Source organism: Molothrus aeneus, chromosome 9 (assembly GCF_037042795.1).
Source record: "Molothrus aeneus isolate 106 chromosome 9, BPBGC_Maene_1.0, whole genome shotgun sequence".
NCBI lineage: Eukaryota > Metazoa > Chordata > Aves > Passeriformes > Icteridae > Molothrus > Molothrus aeneus.
In genome coordinates, this window is record NC_089654.1 from 5,193,840 (window position 1) to 5,216,712 (window position 22,873).

General features: G+C 51.7%; 2 protein-coding genes across 2 annotated transcripts; one reads left to right on the forward strand and one right to left on the reverse strand.

Moving 5' to 3' along the window:
• Positions 1 to 4,209: 4,209 nt before the first annotated feature.
• On the forward strand, positions 4,210 to 10,648 carry CDCP2 (CUB domain containing protein 2). The gene is made up of 6 exons (XM_066556080.1): positions 4,210 to 4,285; positions 5,930 to 6,277; positions 6,366 to 6,710; positions 7,139 to 7,492; positions 9,790 to 9,968; positions 10,161 to 10,648. The coding sequence occupies exons 1-6, from the start codon at positions 4,210 to 4,212 to the stop codon at positions 10,473 to 10,475; spliced, it is 1,617 nt and encodes a 538-aa protein (XP_066412177.1). The 3' UTR covers positions 10,476 to 10,648.
• A 6,642-nt stretch (positions 10,649 to 17,290) lies between these two features.
• Positions 17,291 to 22,660, reverse strand: TCEANC2 (transcription elongation factor A N-terminal and central domain containing 2). Its single transcript, XM_066555759.1, has 4 exons — positions 22,512 to 22,660; positions 21,366 to 21,507; positions 19,939 to 20,132; positions 17,291 to 18,215 (listed from the first exon to the last, which is right to left on the reverse strand). The coding sequence occupies exons 1-4, from the start codon at positions 22,611 to 22,613 to the stop codon at positions 18,027 to 18,029; spliced, it is 627 nt and encodes a 208-aa protein (XP_066411856.1). The 5' UTR covers positions 22,614 to 22,660; the 3' UTR covers positions 17,291 to 18,026.
• Between the last annotated feature and the right edge of the window lie 213 nt (positions 22,661 to 22,873).

Consider the following 22,873-nt stretch of genomic DNA (forward strand, 5'->3'; position numbering starts at 1 on the left):
CGTTGTCACAGGACTCTCTCAGGTGCCTGAGGAGGTTCCCTAAGCATACAGGAACACCACCTGAGGAGGGAAAGCTGCATGGGGTCTGCTGGGGTGCTTCCCTGTGAGACAGGGAGCTCCCTCAGGGATGGCAGCCTGACACAGCACCCAGCCTGGACACCTGGGCATCTTGCTCTTTTTTCAGTCCAAAATGCTGCTGCTTTTCCTCTGAGCTATGTGCTATCCACTCTTCTACCTTTTCAGAATGGTGTGTTTAGTATCTATACCTGGAAATACAGCAGTCCTGCACACCTTGTGTTTTTCTGTTCATTCCCAGTTCACCCTGTGTTGGGGTTTCCCAGGCTATCTCAGATGATTATTGCATTATCATTCATGCTTCTTTTGTACCTGTGTCTAACACTACACCTTGCACAAAGGAAATGTAGTTTGTTACACAAAAAACACAGCGTGCACTGAAGTGGGGGCTTGATTCACACATTTGGGAGCGAGTGTAAGTTCCCTTTGCACTGCTGAGATTTGTCTCCAGTTACCAAATGCCTGGAATTAATCAAGTGTAGCTGCAGCTTTCATGTTAACTTCCTTGGAGAAAGGGCTGACAAGAAAGCCATTTTCCTAACCCAGAACTCGTGTTCTGGCTTTAAAGTCATGGAAATCCAGGGAAGTTGTCCATGGTCAGTCCAAGGCAAGCTCTCATCTCCAATCCATACTGTGCTTCAGCCTCCCTGAGTCACTGTGTAGTGAAGATGCTTTGTACACAGGCTGATAAAATAATGAGATGCTTTCTCCAGTTGTTCTCCCGGCTCTGGCCTTAGCTAGGAATATGGACAAAATCTTCTTTGTCAGATATTAAGTATTTGAAAACCTTGCTTTTAGTCCCCTAGCTTAAATTATTATGCCTTCTTGAGATTTTGCTAAAACCACACCCCACCTTTTTGCAAAAGGCCCAAGGTAAAAAACTTCACGCTCGCCTTGGAAAAGCGCCGGCTTTCAGCGTGAAAGCTGGGACTGTTCCTTTAAACACAACCCCAATATGTCTGGGTATTTCAGCACATATGGGCCACGATGCTTAAACCCTACCCAGCTGGTCCGGCCGTTCTGCCGCGCAGCTCCGTCTTTGTTCGTGGCTCAAAGGGAGGGTGGTGAGAGACGGAGCAAGCTGTGAGTGCTGCGGGTTGCCATCCTGCAAGGGCGGGCTGCGGCCGAGCGGGAGGAGCGGGGCATGTCCCGCCCGAGGGGACAGGGGCTTTGCGAGACATTCTCCATGGGGGAGATGATGTCCTTGGAAGCAGGAACTCGAAGGAGCCTTTAAACCGCCCGCAGGCACTTTGTTCTCTATTTTCTGCCCTTCTCTCCCTTCCCCCTCCCGCCTTTTGTTGTTTCTCAGGCTGGCTCTAACACGAGTCCCCTCATCCCAACCATCCCCCATGGGGACAGCCCCTTTCAGAGGATGGACTGGAAAGGCTCTGGTGCAGAATATTCCTTGCTAGGGAAATATGAGAGGCTTCCTTCACTCTGGAGGCCCAGAACCACCCCTTGGTGCCAGTTTAATGGGGAATTGGTGTCGGTGCTGTTGGTGACTGGGGCATCTCTGGAGCTGGGGGTGTGTGAGCTCGGGTGGGTGGCCAATGCCCAGCCAGGGCAGGGGCTCACATCCTGCCTCTCCTGCCAGGCAGGGGGGTGCTGGTGGGATGCTCCTGATCTCTGGCTGCCCCCAGGAAGCCCCTGCCACCCGTGCAGCACTGTGCAGGGCAGAGGGGCTTTGCTTCGCTTCCTTTTTTCTTCCTCATGTGCAGCCTAAATACCTTCTTAATTTCATCTCATTATTTCCTGCCTAAATAATTCTCGTTTCTCCTGGGGACCGTTTTTAAACCTTTGATCTTCTCTGAAGTCTCACAGTCCTGATCACGTCCTTTCTGTTTAAATGAATCAAATGCCTTTTTGACTCATGATTTATAAATTTGCCCACAGAGGAACAGAGGCACACCTTGAAATCACCCACCGTGTCTGTGGCTGGAGCAGAAGTACCCTGGGCTGATCCAGAGCACCTTCCAGCCAGACCTCCATGCCTGGCTCCCCTGCTTCCCTGCTGCATGTCACTCTCCCCTGCCTCCCTCCACCCTCCCACCCGACTCTTCAGCTGACAGCCGAGTTGCCTGGGCTCAGGCCCAGCCTGGAATGGCCATCCCCGGGTCAGGAGAAGGGTGAATGTGCCGGTGGTTGATGGATGCTGTCCCCAGGGAGCGGGGCACAGCTGCGGTGCTGCACGGCCCGGCCCCCATCTCCCGGGGATTGCTGATGCAGAGCACAGCTAAGGGCAGGGAGAGGAGCAGCTGTGCAGGGGTCCTGGGCACTGGCTTGGTGCTGAGGCTGTGGTGGAGAGGCTGGAAGACAGTGGGTGTTGGCCAGGATGGATGTGATGAAGATAAACATGTTGCTCCATAGTGCAGTGATGCAGAAGTCGGGGAGCACTTTGTTCCTGAGCCCAGGGGATGGTGGCTGGGAGGGCTGGGCATTCCTCCTGGATGAACCAGGGTTGTGGCAATGGAAAATAGCCAGGAGAGGCCCCTGTGCCATGGCCAGACCTCGCCTGCATCTTTGCTGTGTGGCCCACACTTGTTGACAAGGACAGACCTCCTCTCCAAGCCATTAGGGAAGCAGCTAATTAAGCTCTGTAATGTTCCTGGGAGGTCAGCAGGAGATGTGCCAGCACTGCAGCATCTCCCAGAGCTTGCATTGGGGCAGGATCTTCCCACAGTGCCCAGGGACAGGGGGAGCTGCCCTGCTCCTCCTTATTCCATTGTGCTCTTAGTCCTGGTGCTGGTGGGGTGACTCAGTGCTCAATGCCCAGGACAGTACCCGACATTCCCTGCCTCAGCTGGGCTCAGGATAAAGGGCTCCTGGCTGGGATGTCCCAGAGCTCCCAGCAGCCCTCGGCATGGCTCCAGCAAGGCTGGGCAGAGGGGAGAGAGCCTGTACAAATATTATTGTTGTTGTTATTCCCCATAAATATATGCAGGCACTTAACGACCTTGGCATGGAGCATTTCCTGGGGATTCATGACCAGTGGGTGTTAATGGTCTTTAGCTGCACCTCAGGCCATCAGCTCCTCCCAGCCCATCATTAATCCACAGGAAATGTCTCAGGCATCGATCCTCATTGCTTAATTAATAAATGCAACTTGTCTCCTGCCTAAGATTTAGAGATACTCACTGCTTCTCTCCCTGCTGCTTTGAAGGTGACTTTTTTAGCACAGGTCCCTCACGCTGGGAGGCCCTCGTGGGATTTTGTTTCCTGGCATTCATGTGGGTGTGGGCTGTGGCAGCAGGAAAGTCTGTTCTCTCCTGGGCGGGAGGGAAGGAACTGAGCTGCTGTTGGGTTTGGGGTTTCTCCAGCTAATGTGGCACAGCACAAGGAGCACATCTTTCCCACCAAACCCAAAGGCTTGCTTACCTTCAGCTGAGTGCATCCAAGAGCCTGGGCGAGAAGTGAGCCAGCATGGAAGAACGTGGCAATTCTCCAAGGCCTTAGCAGGTTCTATAATAATCGATGTTTTTTGCCCATGAGTCACAATTCATCTCTAATCTTCCTCGGGGGAGGTGGGATTTGCTATCTTTAGTGCTCACGACTGCTGCTTTCCCGGGCTGAGCATCCCGCTGAGCCTGGACTCCTGCTGCAGGGATGCTGACCTGGCAGCCAGCTGCCTTTCCATCCTGCTCCCTGTTTCTGTAGCCCTCACCACCAGCTGGCTTTGTGCAGTGGGTGCCGCAGTATAAATCATGTTAATTCCTGAGATGCTTTTCCGCGGTAAGTCTGAAATTCCCATTTTGGTTCGCTGGCTTGCCTGGCGAACTAAATTATTTTCATAGCCCCTTAAGGGCATATTGTCAGCCCAGACTTATTGCCGTTATACGCCATTTCTGAAACATTAATATCTCTTCTAAATATAGTGTATTGACAAGGTATCTGGTACAGTGTAAATCCTTGGGACATTTGATCCAGATCATTAAAACTGAGTGAAGGAAGGGAGGAATAGATCAAGTTACCTTGCTGCTCTTAATTCAAACAAGCGATGAATTATTCATTCCGCTATTAATTCTACAGTCCTCCTGCTTTTTATTTATTTCTCTCTTTATTTGTTTTTTTTCCTCCCAGATAGACAGCTCCAAAAGGATGCTCGGGCACTGGTGAGGGAGATTTGCCTGCTGGAGGATGGGGTGCACAGGGCTGGGCTGTCTGGCAGCACTGGCCATGCTCTGCAGGGCTCTCGGGGATGCTCCCAGCAGAGGTAAGAGCCTGATCCCAGCTCCTGGTGGGCTGGATGGGCACCCATGGTTCCTGAGGAAGGGAGGGCCATCTGCAGCGCCACAGAGGCTCTGGGGTGCGAGTGGGATCCAGCTCTCCTGCAGGGAGAGGGGCTGGCTCAGGCCAGGGGCAAGGAGCTGGGATCTGGAGTCACTGTTGTGGTGGCAGCAAGTGTGGGACACTGCTCCGTGCTTGGGTTTCTGCTTCATGCTTACCTTACTGAGGATTGCAGGTAGGGGTTGTCCTGTTGTGGTGTAGAGGTGCTTGGTGAAGGGTTTGTTAGCTTCTGGAGTTGCACTTGCCTATATAAATCTATATACACATAAACATATATATGTGAATATATGCATGTATGTGTATGTGGCAGGCATGAAATGAATCTCTCACCCAGATAAAAGGTCCCCCAGGATGCAGGGCAGGGTTAGCAGATGACACAGTAATTCAGGGGATAGGGTGGCCCAAGCAATCCCCCATCCCAAAATGGCAGGGCCTTTCTCACAGAAGGGCTGAGCCAGAAATCAAAACCCATCCCTGGCCCTGGTACAGGTGCTCCTGAGGGCACACCACTGCCCTGTGGTGCCTGCTCATCCCCCACATAAACCCACCTGGGCTTCCCAGAGTACCCCAAGGCTCCCAGCCCTTCATCCATCCATCTATCTTCACTGTGGCTACTCACCTCTCCCACAGGCTCCCCTTGGGTATTTATTTCAACAATGTTATTCCTTCAGTACCAGCCCCATATTACTTCACTGCCTATCCCCAGTAATTAGCAAGGTGATTTTAGATCTAGCCAGAAACATATTCATGGTGCTGCATCCCACACATCCCAGGACCCCCTTGCTGGGAGGTCACTGTGCCAGTGACACGATGAAAAGCAATGTGCACAGGCTGACTATTGATTTGCAATATACTTGGCCCAGATTAATGGCAGCGAGCGCCCAGCCTTGTTTGGGAACCCACATATGTCTCCTGGGGGCTGTGCAGGGTCTGTATCCCTCCCAGACATGATGTATGTTCCCCCTGTATCAGCCTCTTCACCCCAGCCCTAATCAGACCCAGGGGCAGGTGACAGCCGGCCCCTCTCAGCCTTATTTTATAATAACCATGTCTCAGTATAAAGATTTCATTAGGAAATCGATCCCTACATGCATAACTCATTGTTCACCACATCGAGCCCTTCACCCCTGCTTCTCCCAGCTCGAATTCTCTGATACCACCCTTATATGGAGGGAGTGGGGTCAGTGGGCGGCACAAAGCTGAAGGGCTGGGCAGCTGGGGCACCAGCGAGCCTGGTACCATGGAGCCTTAAAAACTCCCTCCCAACTTCCTTTTTCCCGGTCATAAACAGGTGGGGATACTATGCTGGCACTGGCAGGACAAGCTCAAGGGCACAGCTGAGCCCTGCTGCAGCCCCCACATGGCAGCATGGGGAAAAGGGAGGGATGAGAGGTGGTGGGGGCACACATGTCCTCCAGGGAGAGTGGGTGGACAAGCCCAGTGGAGTTCTGCAGGATGCTGGTGTTCTGGTACTGTGGTGGTGGGACGGAGCTGGAGTTGTGCATCCTGTCTCCATCCTTCTAGGCTTCCCCTGGAAAGGGGACATCACACCCCCTTCTGTGTCCCGCAGGCATCAAATGTGGGGGAGTACTTTCAGCACCCTCTGGCAATTTCTCCAGCCCCAACTTCCCGGGGCTGTATCCCTACGAGACAGAGTGCACGTGGCTCATCGTGGTGGCCGAGGGCTCCTCCGTCCTGCTCTCCTTCAGCCACTTTGAGCTGGAGTACCACGACACCTGCGCCTACGACTACCTCCAGGTCTACAACGGGGCTGCCCGGGACCGGGGCAATCTCCTGGGCACCTTCTGTGGCCACAGCCCCCCGCCACCCTTCTCCTCCGCCTGGCACGTCATGGCCGTGGTCTTCCACTCCGACCGGCACGTGGCCAAGCACGGCTTCGCCGCCGCCTACAGGAAAGGTAGCGGGGAGGAGGTGTGGTGGTCACTGAACATCCATCCATCCATCTCTGCTCTGCCACTGCCCTCATCGTCCTTGCCTCCTTGCAGACGCCTGCGGTGGGCAGCTGACGGGGCTCTCTGGGGAGATCACCAGCCCGCGCTACCCCGAGAGTTACCCCAATGATGCCGAGTGCCGCTGGAGCATCGGGGGCGCCAGCGGGGGCGGGCCCCTCACCCTGGTGTTCGCTGACTTCCAGATGGAGGGGGGCCAAGGCTGTGGCTTTGACTACGTGGCCCTTTTTGATGGCCCCACCATCGCTGCCCCCAGCCTGGGGCGTTACTGCGGCAGCGCCCGCCCGCCCCGCACCGTCTCCTCCACCCCACACCTCCTCATCATCTTCAAGTCGGACTTCAACATCGGTGGCAGGGGCTTCAAGGCCCATTTCTACTCAGGTTTGTGGGTCTGAGGGTGATGGGGCAATGGGAAGGATGTGGGGACAGGCCCGGGGCTGGGGTGGTGATTCTCTCTCTCCCACAGCAGCAAGAGGAGATGATCATGGTGAGGATCCCTTTGAGGAGAGCCCATGGTGTGAAGTGTAAACCACCACACAATGCAAACAGCATCACTGTGGCTATTCCAAGACCTGGGTTGCCCTCTTGAGCAGGAGTCACCCATGCTCGTGCAATTCCCTGGGGATATGGGTTACTCCTGTAGGATTTTGACTGCCCTGGGAGTTTCTATCTCCCAAAACTGCTGGCTGTCCATTGGCCAAACACAAGGCTGACAGCAGTGAGGTGAAGGGCAGAGCATCTCTTAGCAATAAAACAAGAAGGCTTCAGGTTTGCTTTTGATTTTTCCTTTCCCCCTTTTCCCTGAGCAGGAGAGTGCCAGGAGGTGTTCACCACCATCAAAGGGAATTTCTCCAGCCCTCAGTACCCCAACTTCTACCCCAACAACCTCAAGTGCCAGTGGAGCATCCAGCTGCCCCCGGGCTACCGGGTCAAGGTCTTCTTCCTGGACATGGAGCTGGAGGGCCGGAGCAGCCTGACAGGGGGCTGTGACTATGATCACTTGTCTGCCTTTGATGGTGGCACTGAGAGTGGATCTCTGCTGGGTCGGTGGTGTGGGCGGGAGAGCCTGGCACCCGTCACCTCCCGCAGCAACCGGCTGCTACTGCTCCTCCACACCGACCGCAACACGGCCAAGAGGGGCTTCTCCATCTCCTACGTGGGAGGTAAGGTCCCACTTGGCTGCTGCTCAGTGCTGTGGTTCCATTGGGACGTGCCTGAGACCACGTAATTTCCAGAAGGATCATCAGTGAAGGTTCCTGCCTGCAGGAGCAGAGCCCGTGGCTCCTTAGGGGTGGGGCAGAGGAAGACATGGCAAGCAAGCTGCACGTTGTGTTTAGTATTCAGGAGATGCTTTCCAGCTTCAAATTTCTGTTGTCTGCCACTGCCATGTTCCTGTTCCTCTCACGGTGTGAGGGAGAGAAAACCTCTGGGGGTTTTTAATGGGCCAAAACCCCAGAGCAGGTGATGAGTTCAAGCATCACAGCCTTGCTCCCTGCTCCCCTGGGTGCTCTGGCCTTGCCAGCACATGGCTGAGCAGGCAGGCATAAACCGTGTCTCCTCCTCCTCCAGGGAGGGCAGGACCCCCGGGGCATAGCATTCCCAAATCCACCTGGCTAGTCCTGCCTGGCACACCCCTGCTGCTGGCCTGCAGTGTCCCAGCCAGCGTGTCTGGCATGTCTGCAGCTGGTGGGAGGAGCAGTGTGTGACCTTCCTGCTCTATTTGCCAGCCTTTGTACCTCAAACACCAGCAAATTTATGGTGTTTGTTGTATTTCAGTATAATTACATCCGAGCTGACCTGTGGGTCAGGCATGATTCAGCCAGGGGCAGCCTTTCCAGAGGCTGGAGCCAGAGCAGGGCTGCTGGACTGGCAGCACAGGCACTGGGGAGGCTGGCCCTGGGTTTTGTCCCTCAGCTGCAAAATCGTTCTTTGCTTCCAGCACAGCAGAAAGGATTTTGAGGTATGTGGCTCTTGGAGTTAGAAATGGGATAGAGTTTTGTCCTGAGTCTCTGCAGCCTCTGGAGGGAGAGAGGTAGTACTGAACATTTAGTAGGGCTGTAGTATGTACAGCAGGTCTGTCCCTGTCCTTGTTGATTTCTCACTGTGCGGGGAGAAAATCCTGGTGTCACTCTCCAGAGGGAGCAGCCTGCAGACAGATAGATGGGGTGCTGCTGAAGAGTGTGGGGTGTCCCACCACAGAGAGGGGTGTGACATCTCACAAGTGCCCAAGGCTCCTGCATCCCCTGGTACATGCTGCCAGATGCATGCTAGGGGAGGACAAAGGCTTGGATGTGAAACTGAGCCTCCCTCCACAGAGCTGAGCCTGCTGGCTGTGTTTGCCCAGTGATTCCAGCATCTGTTTGTGATTAATGTCCTGCATGTCACACCCAGCTGCCAGCACTGCCAGGAGAGCAGCTGCTCCCACTGGGCACACCAGCCTCTCCCTGCCAGCAGCTTCCTCAGGAGCCCACAGAGGCAAAGGGGCACCTCAGTCTGCATCCACACCCACAGCCCTTCAGCCATGCAGGTTTTTCCCTTTCAGGCCTACCAAAAGGCAAGGCTTGGGTGGGGCATGTGTGATTTATGGCCATTGAAATGAAAGCCTTCACGCCAGGAGAGAGGATCCACTTTCTCCTCCTCCTGATATAATGCACTTTAGTTATTTGGTAAATCTTCTAATGGTTTTATAATGCACTAAGCGAAGCAAAGTGACACTATTTTTTTGTATTGATTTTATTGCATCTTCCCAGTTTCATAAGGCTGAGATTCAGAGGGAGCTGGAATAATTCAATAATTCATATTGCCCAAGTGGTTAGTTCATGCTGAGCAAGGATTCACTTGAAAGAGGGGGGTATTTATTTTTCCTCCCTGCTTCTTTCCCTGTGTGGATGCTTTCTGCATCCAGAGAGGCCAAACATGGCCAAACCAGGAAGATGCCCCAGGGCCATGGACCCAGCTCACCCTTTTGGGAGGGCCATGTGGCAGCCATGGAGCTGCCTCACTCCAGGGCATGCATGGGATCCCTCCAAGATATGTCTCCTCTGTTTCATCAATGTAGTGTCTCTTGCAGGGGTGTTGTAGGATGCAGGGGAGCGCTGTGCCCATAGCAAGCCATCCACAAAGCTCTTGTGGTCTGGTCCTGGCCAGCAACTCAAATGTCCTGCTGGCTTTGCAGTGCTGGAGAGTGGCAGTGACAGCAGGATGGTGTTGCCTGTAATGGCACTTGTGTGTCACTTGGAGACCCTAGAAGGAGGATGGGGTTCGGGAGTGTTGATGGTGAGATCTCTGCCTTGGGCAGAAAGCAGAGCAGCGCCTGGGAGCCATCCGTGCCTGCCCTTGGCATGGGACAGGGCTAAAATACTGATATTGATTGCTTTCTGCATTCTGGAGGTAGCTTTTTTCCTGAAACCCCCTCCTCCCCACGAGTCCTACACATGCACCCTGTTTTCTGTCCCAATAGTTGTGCCCATGAATGTCAGCTGCACCCGGACAGACTTCCACATCCAGATCCCTGTGCAGTCCCTGGCCCAGCTGGAGAGGAATAGGATTTATTTGGGGACCCCCTCCTGTGCAGCCCAGGTGGTTGGCAGGAACTTTAAAATACACACCAGGTTTGACACCTGTGGCACTGAATCCCAGGTAAGTGATCATCAAACCCTCCTTTACAGCAAGCTGTGTAAATGGTTAGCCCTGCGCTGGCTGCAGAGAGATATTCCCAGTCCCTCTCACATTTTCCCAGCAGATACTGGCCTGATTCCTGGCCAACCCCTCCAAACCCCTGTGAAAAGGAGCTGCAGCAAGCCCTGATGAGCCGTGTCCCTTGTCTTGCAGAGACGCAACAACACGTCTGCCATCGTCAGCACCCTCTACATTGATTTTTCAGTGGGAGACCAGGAGGACATCCACCAGTACGAGGTGCAGTGTGAGCCAAAGAGGAAGGAAGCCTCAGTGACCCTTATTGCTGGCCCTGATCCATCCAGGCTCAGCCAGGCAGAAAACCTGGTGGATGCCCACAAGTGGGAGGGGGAAGCGATCGATGCCCGTGAAATCAAGAGCCAGGACACCAGCGACATCATCTTCATCAGCATCTGCATCCTGGCCGGGCTCCTCATGGTCATCGCAGTGGTGGGGCTGGTGCTTCTCTAGAATGCTCTTTCCACACTCCAGGGATTGCAGTCCCAGTCATGCCCAGGGCAGAAAGGCACCCCAAAATCCACCCTCCCCCCAGGCTGAACCCTAACACAGCTGCCCAAACAGAGACACAGCTCCCAGGCCCTGAAACTGAGCCTGAACCCAACCTCCACCTTCTCTTAATGCCTGAAAAATCTGGGCAATAGGCAGCCGTTTCCCTTCCCAATTTGTTTTCCTCTGTTTCAATCTGTCCATTTGGCTCAGGAATGCAATTCTTGTGCTCCCTAACTCTTCCCGCACCTGCTTCAATTTGTTTTCCCTGTAGTGCTGCTGCTTTCAGGAAAGAAACGTTGTTTGCCGATGGCTGCAAATCTTCCTGTCAATTATTTCTAGCTGAATTCTTGGAGGTACAAACCATCCCCAAATGCAGCTATATTCCCAACAAATGTTCTCAGTGCTCCCAGCCCATGCTTGGGGGGGACTGTGGAGCTGTGTTACAGGGATCTCCACCTGGCACACACAGATGTAGCTCATGTAGGTGCTCCCAGGTGATGTTTCTAGGTGTCTGTGGGTGATGTGATGAGATGCATTTCCTGTGCCCTGGAGCTCCTTGTTTGATCTTCTCGTGTTGTCTCACCTTCTCGCAGGACTCACCTGAGCGCCTCAGCCACCAGCAGCTGGAGGGGAGGAGAACAATCCTCTTCTCCTCTGTGTTTTCCTTCTTTCCAGCATATCCAGGTATCCACAGCTGTAAACTCTCTACCAGCATTACTCCTGAAGTGTGAAAGTACAGGCAAATCCTGCTATGGCTTGGGGAGATGTTGGAGTGCAGAGGTTTTGGTGACCCTGTAAAGACAACCTTGGCAGGAAGGGCTGGGACCTCAGTGACACCAGATCTCCACTCATGGTCCCTGCAGAAGGTGAGCTCAGCACCTGAGAACATGAAAAGAAGAGTCCTGTGATCATCTGTCCCTCCAGAAAACTGGGGATCCTCGCCAAGAGCCCTGATGGATGGCTGAGTGACCTCTGCCTGCCTCTTGTGCCGCCCCAGCATAAAGGACATTCCCCTTCAGCATCAAAGAGGGGGTGGCTGTCACAGAGCAGCCTGTGTTCATCCCTGTGGCTCAGAGCCACATGAAATCTTGCTATGGAAAGAGGCCACCCCTCCTCCTCCAGCCTTTGTGAAACACACTGCAGTGCAGGGAGAGATCCTAAAGTATCCCAGTGTGGTCATGCAGGGGCACAGCAAACCCCTGGTGCTGTCGAATCCAGCATTTAGCAGGAACTGGTAGGAGAGTCCCATTGGTGAAAGGCTGCCCTGACTGATGTCCTGCTTCCCTCTGGGACAGCTCTTTTCATCAGGGCAGCAGCAAAGGAACAGGATGATGATGGTGCAGCCTTTCCTCCTGGATTGCACCAGCCCTGAGAGTGTCTGGGGAGGGAAGAAGGCGCAGGCCTGCTCATGCCCCCTTTGGAGGAGCCTTCGTTACCAGAGCCCGGATTGATTTGGCGTTTGTTGGTGCAACACATCAGCAAATGCGAGATTTCCGAGGGAAATATTTGCCAGCACTGTGAAGCTCCATTAAGGGAATGTTTTGAGAGCCTGTTGTGTGCAGAGATGGTAAACAAGGCCAGCCTCCCCCGCTGCTTGCAAAGCCTCACTGCCGGTTAATTGCTGGGTACAGAACTGTCAGCTTGAGACCACAGTTACAAGATTTGACAACTGAAAGAAACTTAAAGATATAATTAACCTTCTTGGTGGCCCAGATTGTGCTGGAACAGGTGAGCACTGCGGCTGCTGGTGCCTGGCAGGGAGCCCACAGCACCCAGCAGCATCCAGCCCTTGCCTGCAGGACAGGCACTCCTTGTCCAGCCGGAGCCTCCAGAACCCTGTGATTTTGGATAGCTGTTGGTGTTGCACTCAAATAAGGAGCTGAACCTGGTCACCCCAGGGAGGGTTTCCAGCTCTGGCTCCAGTTCACAGCCACCCAAGCATCCCTGGGTGAAGTGCTCCCCTGCACACATCCCTGTGGATGCAAGACTGGTGCTGTGGGAGCAGCTCTGCTCCTGAGTCAAGGGGATCCCCAGCAGCCCCAGGCCTGCAGGGTGTTATCCAGGGGTCATGGACAGGGGGATGAATGCAACTTGAATGGCTCCAAAAGCCCTTTACCCACTTGTTTCTGATGGCATTCAAGCTGCATCTGCCACCAGCAGTGTGCCACTCGAGCCAGTCATCTCACTCAGGGTGAGGAAAGCCTCTGGTGCTCACCAAACACCACCCCTCCTCAGCCTTCAGTCCTCTTCCACCATGTCTCAGCCTCTCCACTAGATTTAGGCATCCAGTCTCTCCCTGCCCTGCAGGAATTTGCTCTCTGGCATCCCCTGTTAACCAGGTTTTCCCTGATGTACTGCTCTGGCTGGGGATGGAGTCCAGCACGGGAGGGGGACTGCCCAGGTAATTTCCTGAAAAAAACCCTTCTTCTCATGCAAAAGCTGCTCAGATGAGTGGCAAACAGAGATCAGGAATCCATCACCAGCACTCCCTCCCTCCAGCATGCCTGTGGTCCTCACTCATGAGGCCTCAGTTGCCCTCCTCAGCGTTTGCCCAGTGCTCCCGAGCAGGCAGGGGAGCGGCAGGCCCGGGCAGTGCTCCTCCCATGGCTCATCTGATTATTTATTTAGAGCACGATGGCTGCATTGAGCCGGGCTGGACGCAGCCTCCCCATTTCCTGGCTTTGCTTACAGGAGTCGTGTCTCTCCAAAGCAAAGCTTTGGCTGTTGTGCAGGAGGGAGAGCCTCTGTTATCCCTGTGCAAACGTCTGCCTGCAAATCCAGTGTTGGAAAATTGTAGGTCATAGAAAACAGGACTGCAAGAGCCCCCAGGGGATCAGTTGGTTCATTCCTCTCCTTCCCTGGGGAGATTGCTCCTACTGGAGAGAAGCTGTGCTAAAATATCCGAAAAATCTCAGCCATGCTCTCTGTGTTTTCTGAATTTACCAGGAAGGTTTTCCTGATGTGTAACACTGTGAGGGGGTGCTGCTGGGGGATGTGCTTTTGTGCTGCTGCACTGGACAAGAGAATGATGGTGGAAGTGCCCCAAAACGGGCACCAGAGACCCTGGGCACTGGGCAGGGCTGGGCATTCCACTGGGGAGCCCAACAAGCACAGGGTGTTGTGATCCACCCCTTCCCAGGCAATTTATTCTATGTAATGTTCTATGTAATGTTCACTGGAAGTTTTCTGTGGTGTCACCCACTGCTCTGCTCAGAGGGTTATTTGTGTCTTTTCAGTTTTTATACTCTAATCCCAGTCTGGGAATGGGGTGCTTGTGATTCCCAGGGAGCCAGTGCTGGAGCTGAGCCCAGCACTGAGGATGCTGGTGGTGTGCATCCTCTGCATCCTCTTCTCAAACATTTTTGGGTAATTTAGCAGGGACTGGCCCTTGGGCAAGCACAAGGGCAGTTCATGGGCTGGAGCAGGGGCAGGCTTGCTGCTCCTCAGGGTGGTTTTCTTGGGGCTTGGTGTGTAAGGCCAGGAGAACACCAGCCCTTTTTGCCATTGAGCCAGTCATGGCTGCCCAGGATGGGTCAGTGGCTGTGGTTTTGTGCTGGGAAGGATGGAGCTCCCAGGTACCTGCTGGAGACCTGGCCACAGTGACACAGAGCCTGCCACAAGGGTGTCCCTGCCTCGGGGATGCAGGTACCTGCTGGAGACCCTGGCCACAGTGACACAGATGAGGAGGCAGTAGTCAGGCAGCCCAGCCATCTGGGAAAACATAATGGATCAAGCATATGGACAATTAAAAATGCAATGACAGCATTTAGCAGGAGTTGTTTTCCAAGGTTATTTTAAGCCCAGTTTCCTGATCATCACAGCCCCAGGGACAGCGAGGCCCTGCTCGTGGGGATTTGGGTGTGTGGAGGCTGAGTGCTCCATGATGGCTAGGGGAGTTCACAGCTGGATTTTGGGCTCAAAAAATCCAAATCCAAAAAATGCCCTTTGTGGCAGCTTTGGGGGTGCAGATTTGATCCTGCCTTCTCCCTCTGGCTGGCTCTGCATGTTGCAGCCCTCCTCCCCCTCCTCTTCCCTCTCTCTGGGACAGGATGCAGTGTTTGCAATGTGAACATTCCAGCTCAGGCAAAATATTGGCCACAGCAGAAATTATTTTGGCTTTTGTGTTTTTCTTGCCATTGGGGCTGGCTGTGTTAGAGGAACAGTGTTTGTCCATTAAAGGAGCACCCTTTATAGCAAGATAACTGCTTGCTAGATAATAATATATAATTAGCAAGGACCATTCCATAATCTAGTTTAATTGACAGAGACCGTGGATGTTGTTCAGGGGACTGCCAGCAAAAGAACTGGAGCATCATTAATTGCAGTGTAACCCTGGCATGGTCTTCCCTTTTTTTTGCTTACTGTGACATGTCAGAGCTCCTTAGTGCCTCAGTTTCCCCTCCTCCTGTGAGGTGCCAGTTCACCCATCTCAACATTGCCATGCCCTTCATGGAGGAGCAAGGTTTTGTTGGTTGTGGTCAACTGGGGCTGGGGAATTCCCTCATGTGTTTCCCTCCCTCTAGCTCTTTTCTGCTTCCCTCTGTCCCTCTACTGCTCCAGCCCTGAGAGGGAAGTTCCTGGAGCATCCTTTGGGCTCCAAGGATTTCTGTGGCTTCTGTGGCATTTCCTTGCCTTAAAGTCTTTTAATCCAGGGCCAGTTTAGCCAACCCTTTATATTACAGGGCTGCCAGGGAAGCAAATGAGATCTAAAAGTTTGGGTTCTTTGTGAAGAAACCTTTGAAGAGCCTCTTGAAAGATGAAAACTGGTGAGCTGCTGAGCTCTCTCTCTTCCAAAGGACAGGGAGGTTCTTGTCTACTCCCATCTTCTTTCACCCAAGTAATTTGCAGCAGGACAAAGCTCTCCTGAGCTGTGCCTGCTGATGGGCAGCAGAGCAAGCTGTCACCTACTGCCTTCCCAAATTTGCTCTTCAAAGCCAGGGTCAGAAGTCAGCTCTGGCAGGAGTGAATTCCCTTTTCCATCCCTCCTGGTGCTGCCCTGAGCCCACCCTGCATTCCCCACACGTGGGGAGGGGATCAGGAGGTGACACCTCCAGAAGGTGCTTCCCTCCTCTCCTTGTGGGTGCAGCAGGGCTCTAGAGGTCTGCCAGCTTTATGTATGTACTCCTTTGCTGAAAACAATCAGTGGGGTAGGCTTAATCTGGAAGGAAAAGGGGAAAAATGAGAACTTTTCTCTAGATTGGGTGCCTCCCTCATGTAACATTTCCCCAGTTAAAAGGGATTTCAGTCTCCATGCCAGAGAAAGCAAGCACAAGGGAGCCACTGCTCAGCCCTTTCATCCTCCCTTTTTAATCTAGAAGGCTTTCCCCAGCATGAAGAGTGGCCTGCATCACCCACGGGAGGGAAGGAAGAGCCAGGGAGCAGCAAACTGATTCAGCAGCTAACCCAAGGCATAAATAAACAGTGTGCAGGTGAGGCTGCCCCATGGAGGGAGTCTGGTTTGGATAGACTAATTAAAAACTTCATTAGTGCCAGGTATCAAGTATCCTGTTGTCACATTCAGCATCACCCTTTGGGAAAATGAAACCCTTTTTGGCCTTTTGCTTTCCCATCTCTGTTTTTGTTTTCTTTCCCCACCTTCCTTTCTGTTTTTGTCCTTAAAACCTTCCCTGGTTTCCTGAATCCCTCCTGTCGTGGGTCTTGAGCCCAACTCTCCAGACTCTTTCCAGTTCTTCCAGTCAGCTTCTGCAAAGCTGAGTCTGTGACTCCTCAGCCCAAATGTTACTGCCAGCTTTACCATCAAGATAAAGGAACTGGACCCAGAGCTTTACACTTGGGTTCCTTTGAAACAAGTTGGGCAAAAATATCAACCATTACATAGAGGAAATTTATAGGAGAGTTTTCTGCAGCAACTCTGCATCCATGAAGTTACTTTCTAAATTAAAAATATTTGGCACAGCCAGACTGTATCTGACCTGCGTGGGAAGCTTCTTTGGCCTGGCTCTCATTAGACCAGAAGTTCCTAATTTTCAGGAATTTTGCTTCTCACATTACCCAAATAGAGAAAACACAGTCTGGCACCAGGAACAGGAAGCTGAAAATAAATACTGCAGGTCTTGGTGCTGCAGCTCTGATGCAAAAGCTGTGTCATTCATTGATCTTGAACCCCTCCTGATGGTCCAGGATACACAAATTCAATTACAGCTGTGCAGTTTGAAGCTGTTTAACAGGGAAATGGATCTGATTGCTTGTAAGAAATTGAGGGTTTTCCCATTTTTTGCTACAGCCTGGTCAACAAGTGTTACATGTTACTGAATATTACCCACACCATCAGCACACACAGATCTGCCAATTTCTGCCTCCAACACACCTGACTTTAACTTCCTACAAATGAAACCTCTGTGTTCAGCTGTTTGAGGGCAATGTGCACAGGCAAAACTGGTCTTGCACTGGCCCAATCAAATAAAACAGGATTTAAGATATTCTTAATAGAACCTGCAGTTATGTAATTAAATTTATGGAGTTCAACACCTCAAGTAAGTTTTCTGCTAAGGGTCTACAGATGAAAAAAGTATCTAGCAGGTCCAAGTAGTGACAGTCAGTCATTTTTTAGGTGAAGATATGAACACCATGCCTGGAATAGCCTTAGAAACAGCTTATAGAGAACAAGACAACTTGTGGCACAAAAGAAATCAGAGCAAATATAGAGGCAAGAATTCCAATTTTCAGTAAGTAGAAAGAATTTCAACAATAGTTTGTTGCTTAGATTTGTTCACGCAATCATTCTGAACCATGTTCTTTTTAGAGAAGAAAAAGCCTTTAAAAGGAGTATTTAGTTTTATTTAGATAATTCATGACAAGTTTTTTTTCACATTACAGTAAAAACAAGCACCATGTTTACACCATGAGTGAGGTTTGGAAGGCTGAACGGCTGCTCCTTGAACAGCAGAGGCATTAAACAGCACCTTTACCTTGGGGCTTTAGAAAATGCCCCAAATCACAGAATGACTGAGAGGATGGAAATCACTGAAATCCATTTTACATCCAGCTCTGGAATGCAGCAAAGGGAAATCACCTTGGCAAAACAGCTCTTGCCACAGGCTGGGCCCAGCTGCAGCAGACGTGGTTGATTTAGGGCTAACCAGAGTTTGCAATTATCCCCCAGGAATGCCCTCCCATGGACCAATTACCCATAATTACCAGTATTTCCAGCCAGCAGAGCACAGAGCTGCTCCTTTAAAGGGGTTATTCAGCTGAATACACCTGAAGATCTACACCAGGGATCAAGCTAAACTGCGCTACAACAAACGGGCACAAGAGAGAAACCGGTGAGTCAGCAAGGATGGAAAATACACAGAGGAGTAGAAGAAACTTTCCTTGCAACAAGCCCACATGGATTTCCAGCAAGTCAGAGTTACAGCACCCATTCCATCACTGGTTCTTCCCTCAGCAGCCCTGTTTGTGGAGCGGTGCCAGGGAGTCACCCAGCCAGGGCTCCCAGTTCCACGGAGATGCAGGCACAGCAAGTTCTCCCTCGGGATCAAGCGCAACTCCTCACTTTTTATGGCTCTGCACAAAGGCAGGGACAGGGAGTGTGCCATCCTTGACTGCTGCTTGGGTCTCAGGTCTGTGCTTTAACGAGAAGACAAGGGCTCGCACGGCCCGGCGATACGGAGCGCTAATGAGGCGCGAGCAGAGATGAAAAGCTTCGTGCTCAATATTTTCAGCCAGTGGGTGATCAATCTGAAAACAGCAAAGTATAAAATTAGATCTTTACATTTAATAAGGAGGCCAGCTGATTGAAATTGGAGTTTGGTGCCTTTCAGTGTTTCTTCATTAATCAGCCTAGATTCAAGGAAATCTGCTTCCCATCACAAGTGTAACAGGAAGAACAATTTAATTCCACCCTAGCAATTAAGGGACAAGGCAGTGTGGTCAGTGGCAGGGAACACATCCCCACCTCCAGCTGGGTGGCAGTACTTTGCCATCACAACAGGAAACTAATCTGTGACAAGCTTTAGGTATCAAGCTCGCTGCAATTATGAGCTATGCTGTAGTGTCTCCATAAAGCTCACTTTTGATCTGGCTGATATAAGGTACCTTGGATACTATTTTAAACTTGATTCCAACAGCAACTCTAAGACATGCCAAACACTTGGCAACTCTGCCTACTGCTATAAAGGGAAATGTGGGATCTCTGTCTCTAGAAGGAGGTGTAATTAAGAATGCAGAAAGGGATTTGCTAAATGTTAATTATGTAGTTATTGCTTCAACATGTGCCAAAACCTGTAATTCAGCACAGTTTAGGAAGAAATCCCCCACCCTTCAAGAAATGCTTTTAATTTCACTTCTGCCTTGTGTGATGGGGAATCTTCCATGCATTGCATGCAGGAGATTCCAGCTGAGTGGTATTCCTGCAAGTCCTTCACCACACAAGTTTTGCCACCCATCACTAAAAACCCCCTTGGATCCACTCAGTCCCACCTTCCCTTCTCTCTTTTGACACCTCTCAGGTGTCAGTGCAGCACCTGTGGCTCCCCTGCCTTTATAAGCAATTCGACTGCTGTGACCTCTGCTTGCACATGTGGTGGCTGCGGGTGTTTTCAGGTGAGTCCCATTCAGAAGCAATTCTGCTTTACCCAATTCTGTTCGTTTTAGGGTGGTACCAAAATCTTTATGTTCTACAGATTTAGACTTTACTGCCACTATAATTACCATGCACAGCTGTGCTTTCTAAGAATTAATCTTGACTCACCAAAGGTGAGCTTCTACCTTTCTGAGGCATTCCTACAGCAAACCATCTTTCTGTGCTGCCCCAGACTGGAAGCTGGAGAGGTTGTTCTCACAGCTAGCAAACACACAACTTTCAAACTCTTGAATGTTTATCACTTGACTTGTCATTGAAAGGATAATTAATGAATAAATTGAAAATTATAATTATTATGGCATTTCATAGACCAAGCAAACTAGTCATTAAGCCTTACAGCAGAGCCTTGTTCATTTAGTTAAACATACCTGAGGGATCTGGTATTTATCACCACTTTATATACTGTCAACCTTGCCTCTCCATTTTTGCTATAGATTTAAATTTACAAATATTTAATTAGGAAACACCCAAAAAGCCCACTGTTGCTTTCATACTGTTTAGTAGAAAAAGCTTCATCTTCTATTAATTTCCTCCTTGTACAGCCCAACTGCAGTGGCCACACAAGTAATCTGTTGACAGGTTATGGAAATGACAAACTCACAATTAGCAGGTTCCCTTGGCTAACAACCAAAAACCATTATCTACCTTGCAAATGAAGTTACTCATAAATAGAGATGTGCTGTGAATCCCTAAAAATAGGAACAGATCACCTGGTCTTGTCCCAACTCAGCAGGCAGGACCAGCTTGGCTGGAAAAGATTTCACTTGTTCCCACAAGAAGGGAATTTTGGAGCCACAGACAAGTGGCTCTGAACTGTACCTCCAATTCCAGGGCTTCACTGAGCAGCTTCCGAGCGTTCTTCCTGAACGCCTCGGTCCTGGGATCACTCCTGACCTCGATGGAGGGCCTGTTGGAGTGCTCCTTGATGAAGCTCTTCCACTCCCTGAAGATGTCCTTGGCCAGGCTGGACACCTCCGGGTCGGGGTGTTTGCGCATCTTGTTCACCGTGTGACCTGGGAAAGGGAACAGCTCCTGTGGGGCTGGCAGCTGGGAAAAGTACAGCTGGCAGCAGTCAAATCATCCTGCTAAAGCAGCCACACAGCTTCTCAGCTCGGGCAGTCTGAGCAAAACAACCAAAGCATTAACACAAACAGAAAATGACCAGGATTTAAGCATGGAGCTTGAGCAATTAGCAAGGAATTGGGAAAATCACCTTCCCAAGTCACCCAGGTATGGAGCGATACTTATTTAACACAGGCTATGCTAGTTGTTTACTCTGATCCTAGATTTGGTGAAGGTTTTTAAGCTTGGCCTACAAAAAGTGCTGGTTTTTAGCTGGAAACCCCATTAAGGAAGCAGATGTCGCTGGTGATGGCTGGTAGCATTTAAACACGGGAACACCACGATGACTCCAAGCAGAATGTTTCCCACCCAGAGGGCTTGGCAGTGCAGTGCAGAAGAGGCTTTCCCCTGCGAGGAGACAAAAGGGACCTTCCTGCCTCCAGAGGGGTGTTTTTCCCTGGCCAGGAGCGCTGTCGGCCAGGAGATGTCACTGTTAGGCTTCAGTGCCTCTGCCAGCCCGGCGCTATTCAGGCAGGCATTGGGGAAAAATCCCGGGAAAAGCCTGAATAAACTGAACGCGGCAAATGAAATGACAGATCAGAAGGACGGGGAAAGGGGCGGATTGCAGCTCATTTTCCAGGGCTCTGTGAACAGAGATCCGGCTGCTCCGAAGACAAACAAAGGCCGGGATGCTCTCCCTGTTCGGGAAAGGCAGGGACCATGTGGTCACCGTTATCCCTCCCCCGAGTCCTGTGGAGAAGACGCAGGGATGGGGCTGTGCCATTCGCGTGGAGCTGCCCATCTGCTGGGGATTCCTCTGCCTGAGGATGCAGGAAGCAGTTCTGGGCCACTCTGAGGAGATTTTCTCAGACCTTCAGGGGATTCAGCCAAATCAGATAAATGAGCACTGACAGCAGGAGAAGGAATAAACCACAGAGTTACCACGGAGAGCTCTTCAAAATTCTGACCACAAAAGGGGGGATGCAGTATTTCCTGGGAGGAATCAGAGGACAGCTGACTTTTTCAGTACAAGCTGTGCAAACTGCAGGCTTGATATCAACAATATTTCATTGGCAGCAATTTCCTCATTTCTTAAAAAGCTTCCAGACTCATCTCTAGTGCACTGACAAGCCAAGCAGACACAAGACAGCCTAATAGTCACTGTTTAGATAGACCAGATGTACCTATTTTAGTGGAAAGTAACACTTCTTTGGAAGGTATTTTCTTCTTCAGCTCCTCCAAAGCTTCCATCAGGTTCTCTTTTGGTTGCCCAGGAAGCTCAAGTATAGACTTCCATCGTTTGATGTCTTCCACAACCACAACTCTCTGGGAAAGAGAAAAGCTCCTTATGAAAGTGGAATATTGTTATGATAAGTAAGGACACCACTTCCATCTCAGGTAATGGGGCTGTTATCAATACATGAATTATTGATCATGGCACAGAATATACGATGGGTACTTGCTTGGAATTAGAAAACTCCTGCCAATCAAGGCTGAAGTAACCAGCAAACAAAATGAGAGGCTTTCACCCCGGTCTGCCAACTTCTGGGCACATAACAGCAAACTCTTAGAAGTGTTCTGAATTAAAGGAATCCATTGTTTCTAAATAGGAAAAGGGATTAAGAGGGAGGTGGCTGATTATCCTGAGAATCCAGCTCAGATTGACTATAGAAATAAAACAATGCCAGCAAGGTGAGAAACAGAGCATTAGGGAACATGAATGCAAACCTGAATATACTGCACGGTTGCAGTGTTTTCACAGGTTTTGCCAAGGACCTTGACAGAGCAGACTGCAAACAGTGCAAGTCTCATATTTTGGGTGTGAAGCATCTTATCCAGTGATCAGGCAACTGCAGTGCTTTATGCACCATTTTTTTTTTATTTTTGCCACACTCGATGAACTTTTTGGTGCAGCAAATGTTTTGCTGCTGTGTGTCACAATCAGGTGACCAAGAAGGGTTCAGCTCTCGTGCAGGTCTCACGCACGACATCCATGAAATGAACGGAAGGGTTTTCCTTGCTGGAAAGGGATGAGAGCCAGCTGGGAATACTGAGGCTGGCGGTGTCACCGGGCTGTCCTCGAATCGTGTGCCCAGCCTGACCCCGCACCACGCCGAGTTACAACCCACGGAATCCCTTCCAAGGCAGCAGAGCCCCCTGCACCTGTACAAGCACCTCCCTGTTCGGGTCCCACCGCAGCGCTGCACAGATTGCGGTGCAGAATCGCTGCCCACACACCGCCGCTCCCCCGCCGCCCCAACCGTGCCGCAGCCGGGGCCGCGGGAGGCCGGGCCGGGCCGTGCCTCTGCTCGCTCCCACCGGTGACCTGCCTTGAGGGATTCGAGGGTGACCTGCCGGCAGACGCGGGGCCCGGGCGCGGTCCGGCGGGGGCTCTGTGGGCCGCGGGGGCAGCGCACCACGAACCGATCCATGTTCGCCCTGCCGCCTTCCCTCACGGAAGCCACCAACGCGGCCCCGCCATTTCCGCCCGGTAGTTCCCTCCAGGGGCGAGGCCCTATGGGATGGCCGGGGGTACCCCGCCGTGCGGACTACATTTCCCAGCAGCTCTCGCGCGGAAGACGGTGCCGCTGCCTCGCCCTTTCCGCACAGTAGTTTCCGCCGGGGGCGAGGCTCTATGGAATGGGCGGGGATGCCCCGCGGCGCGGACTACACCTCCCAGCAAGCTCCGTGA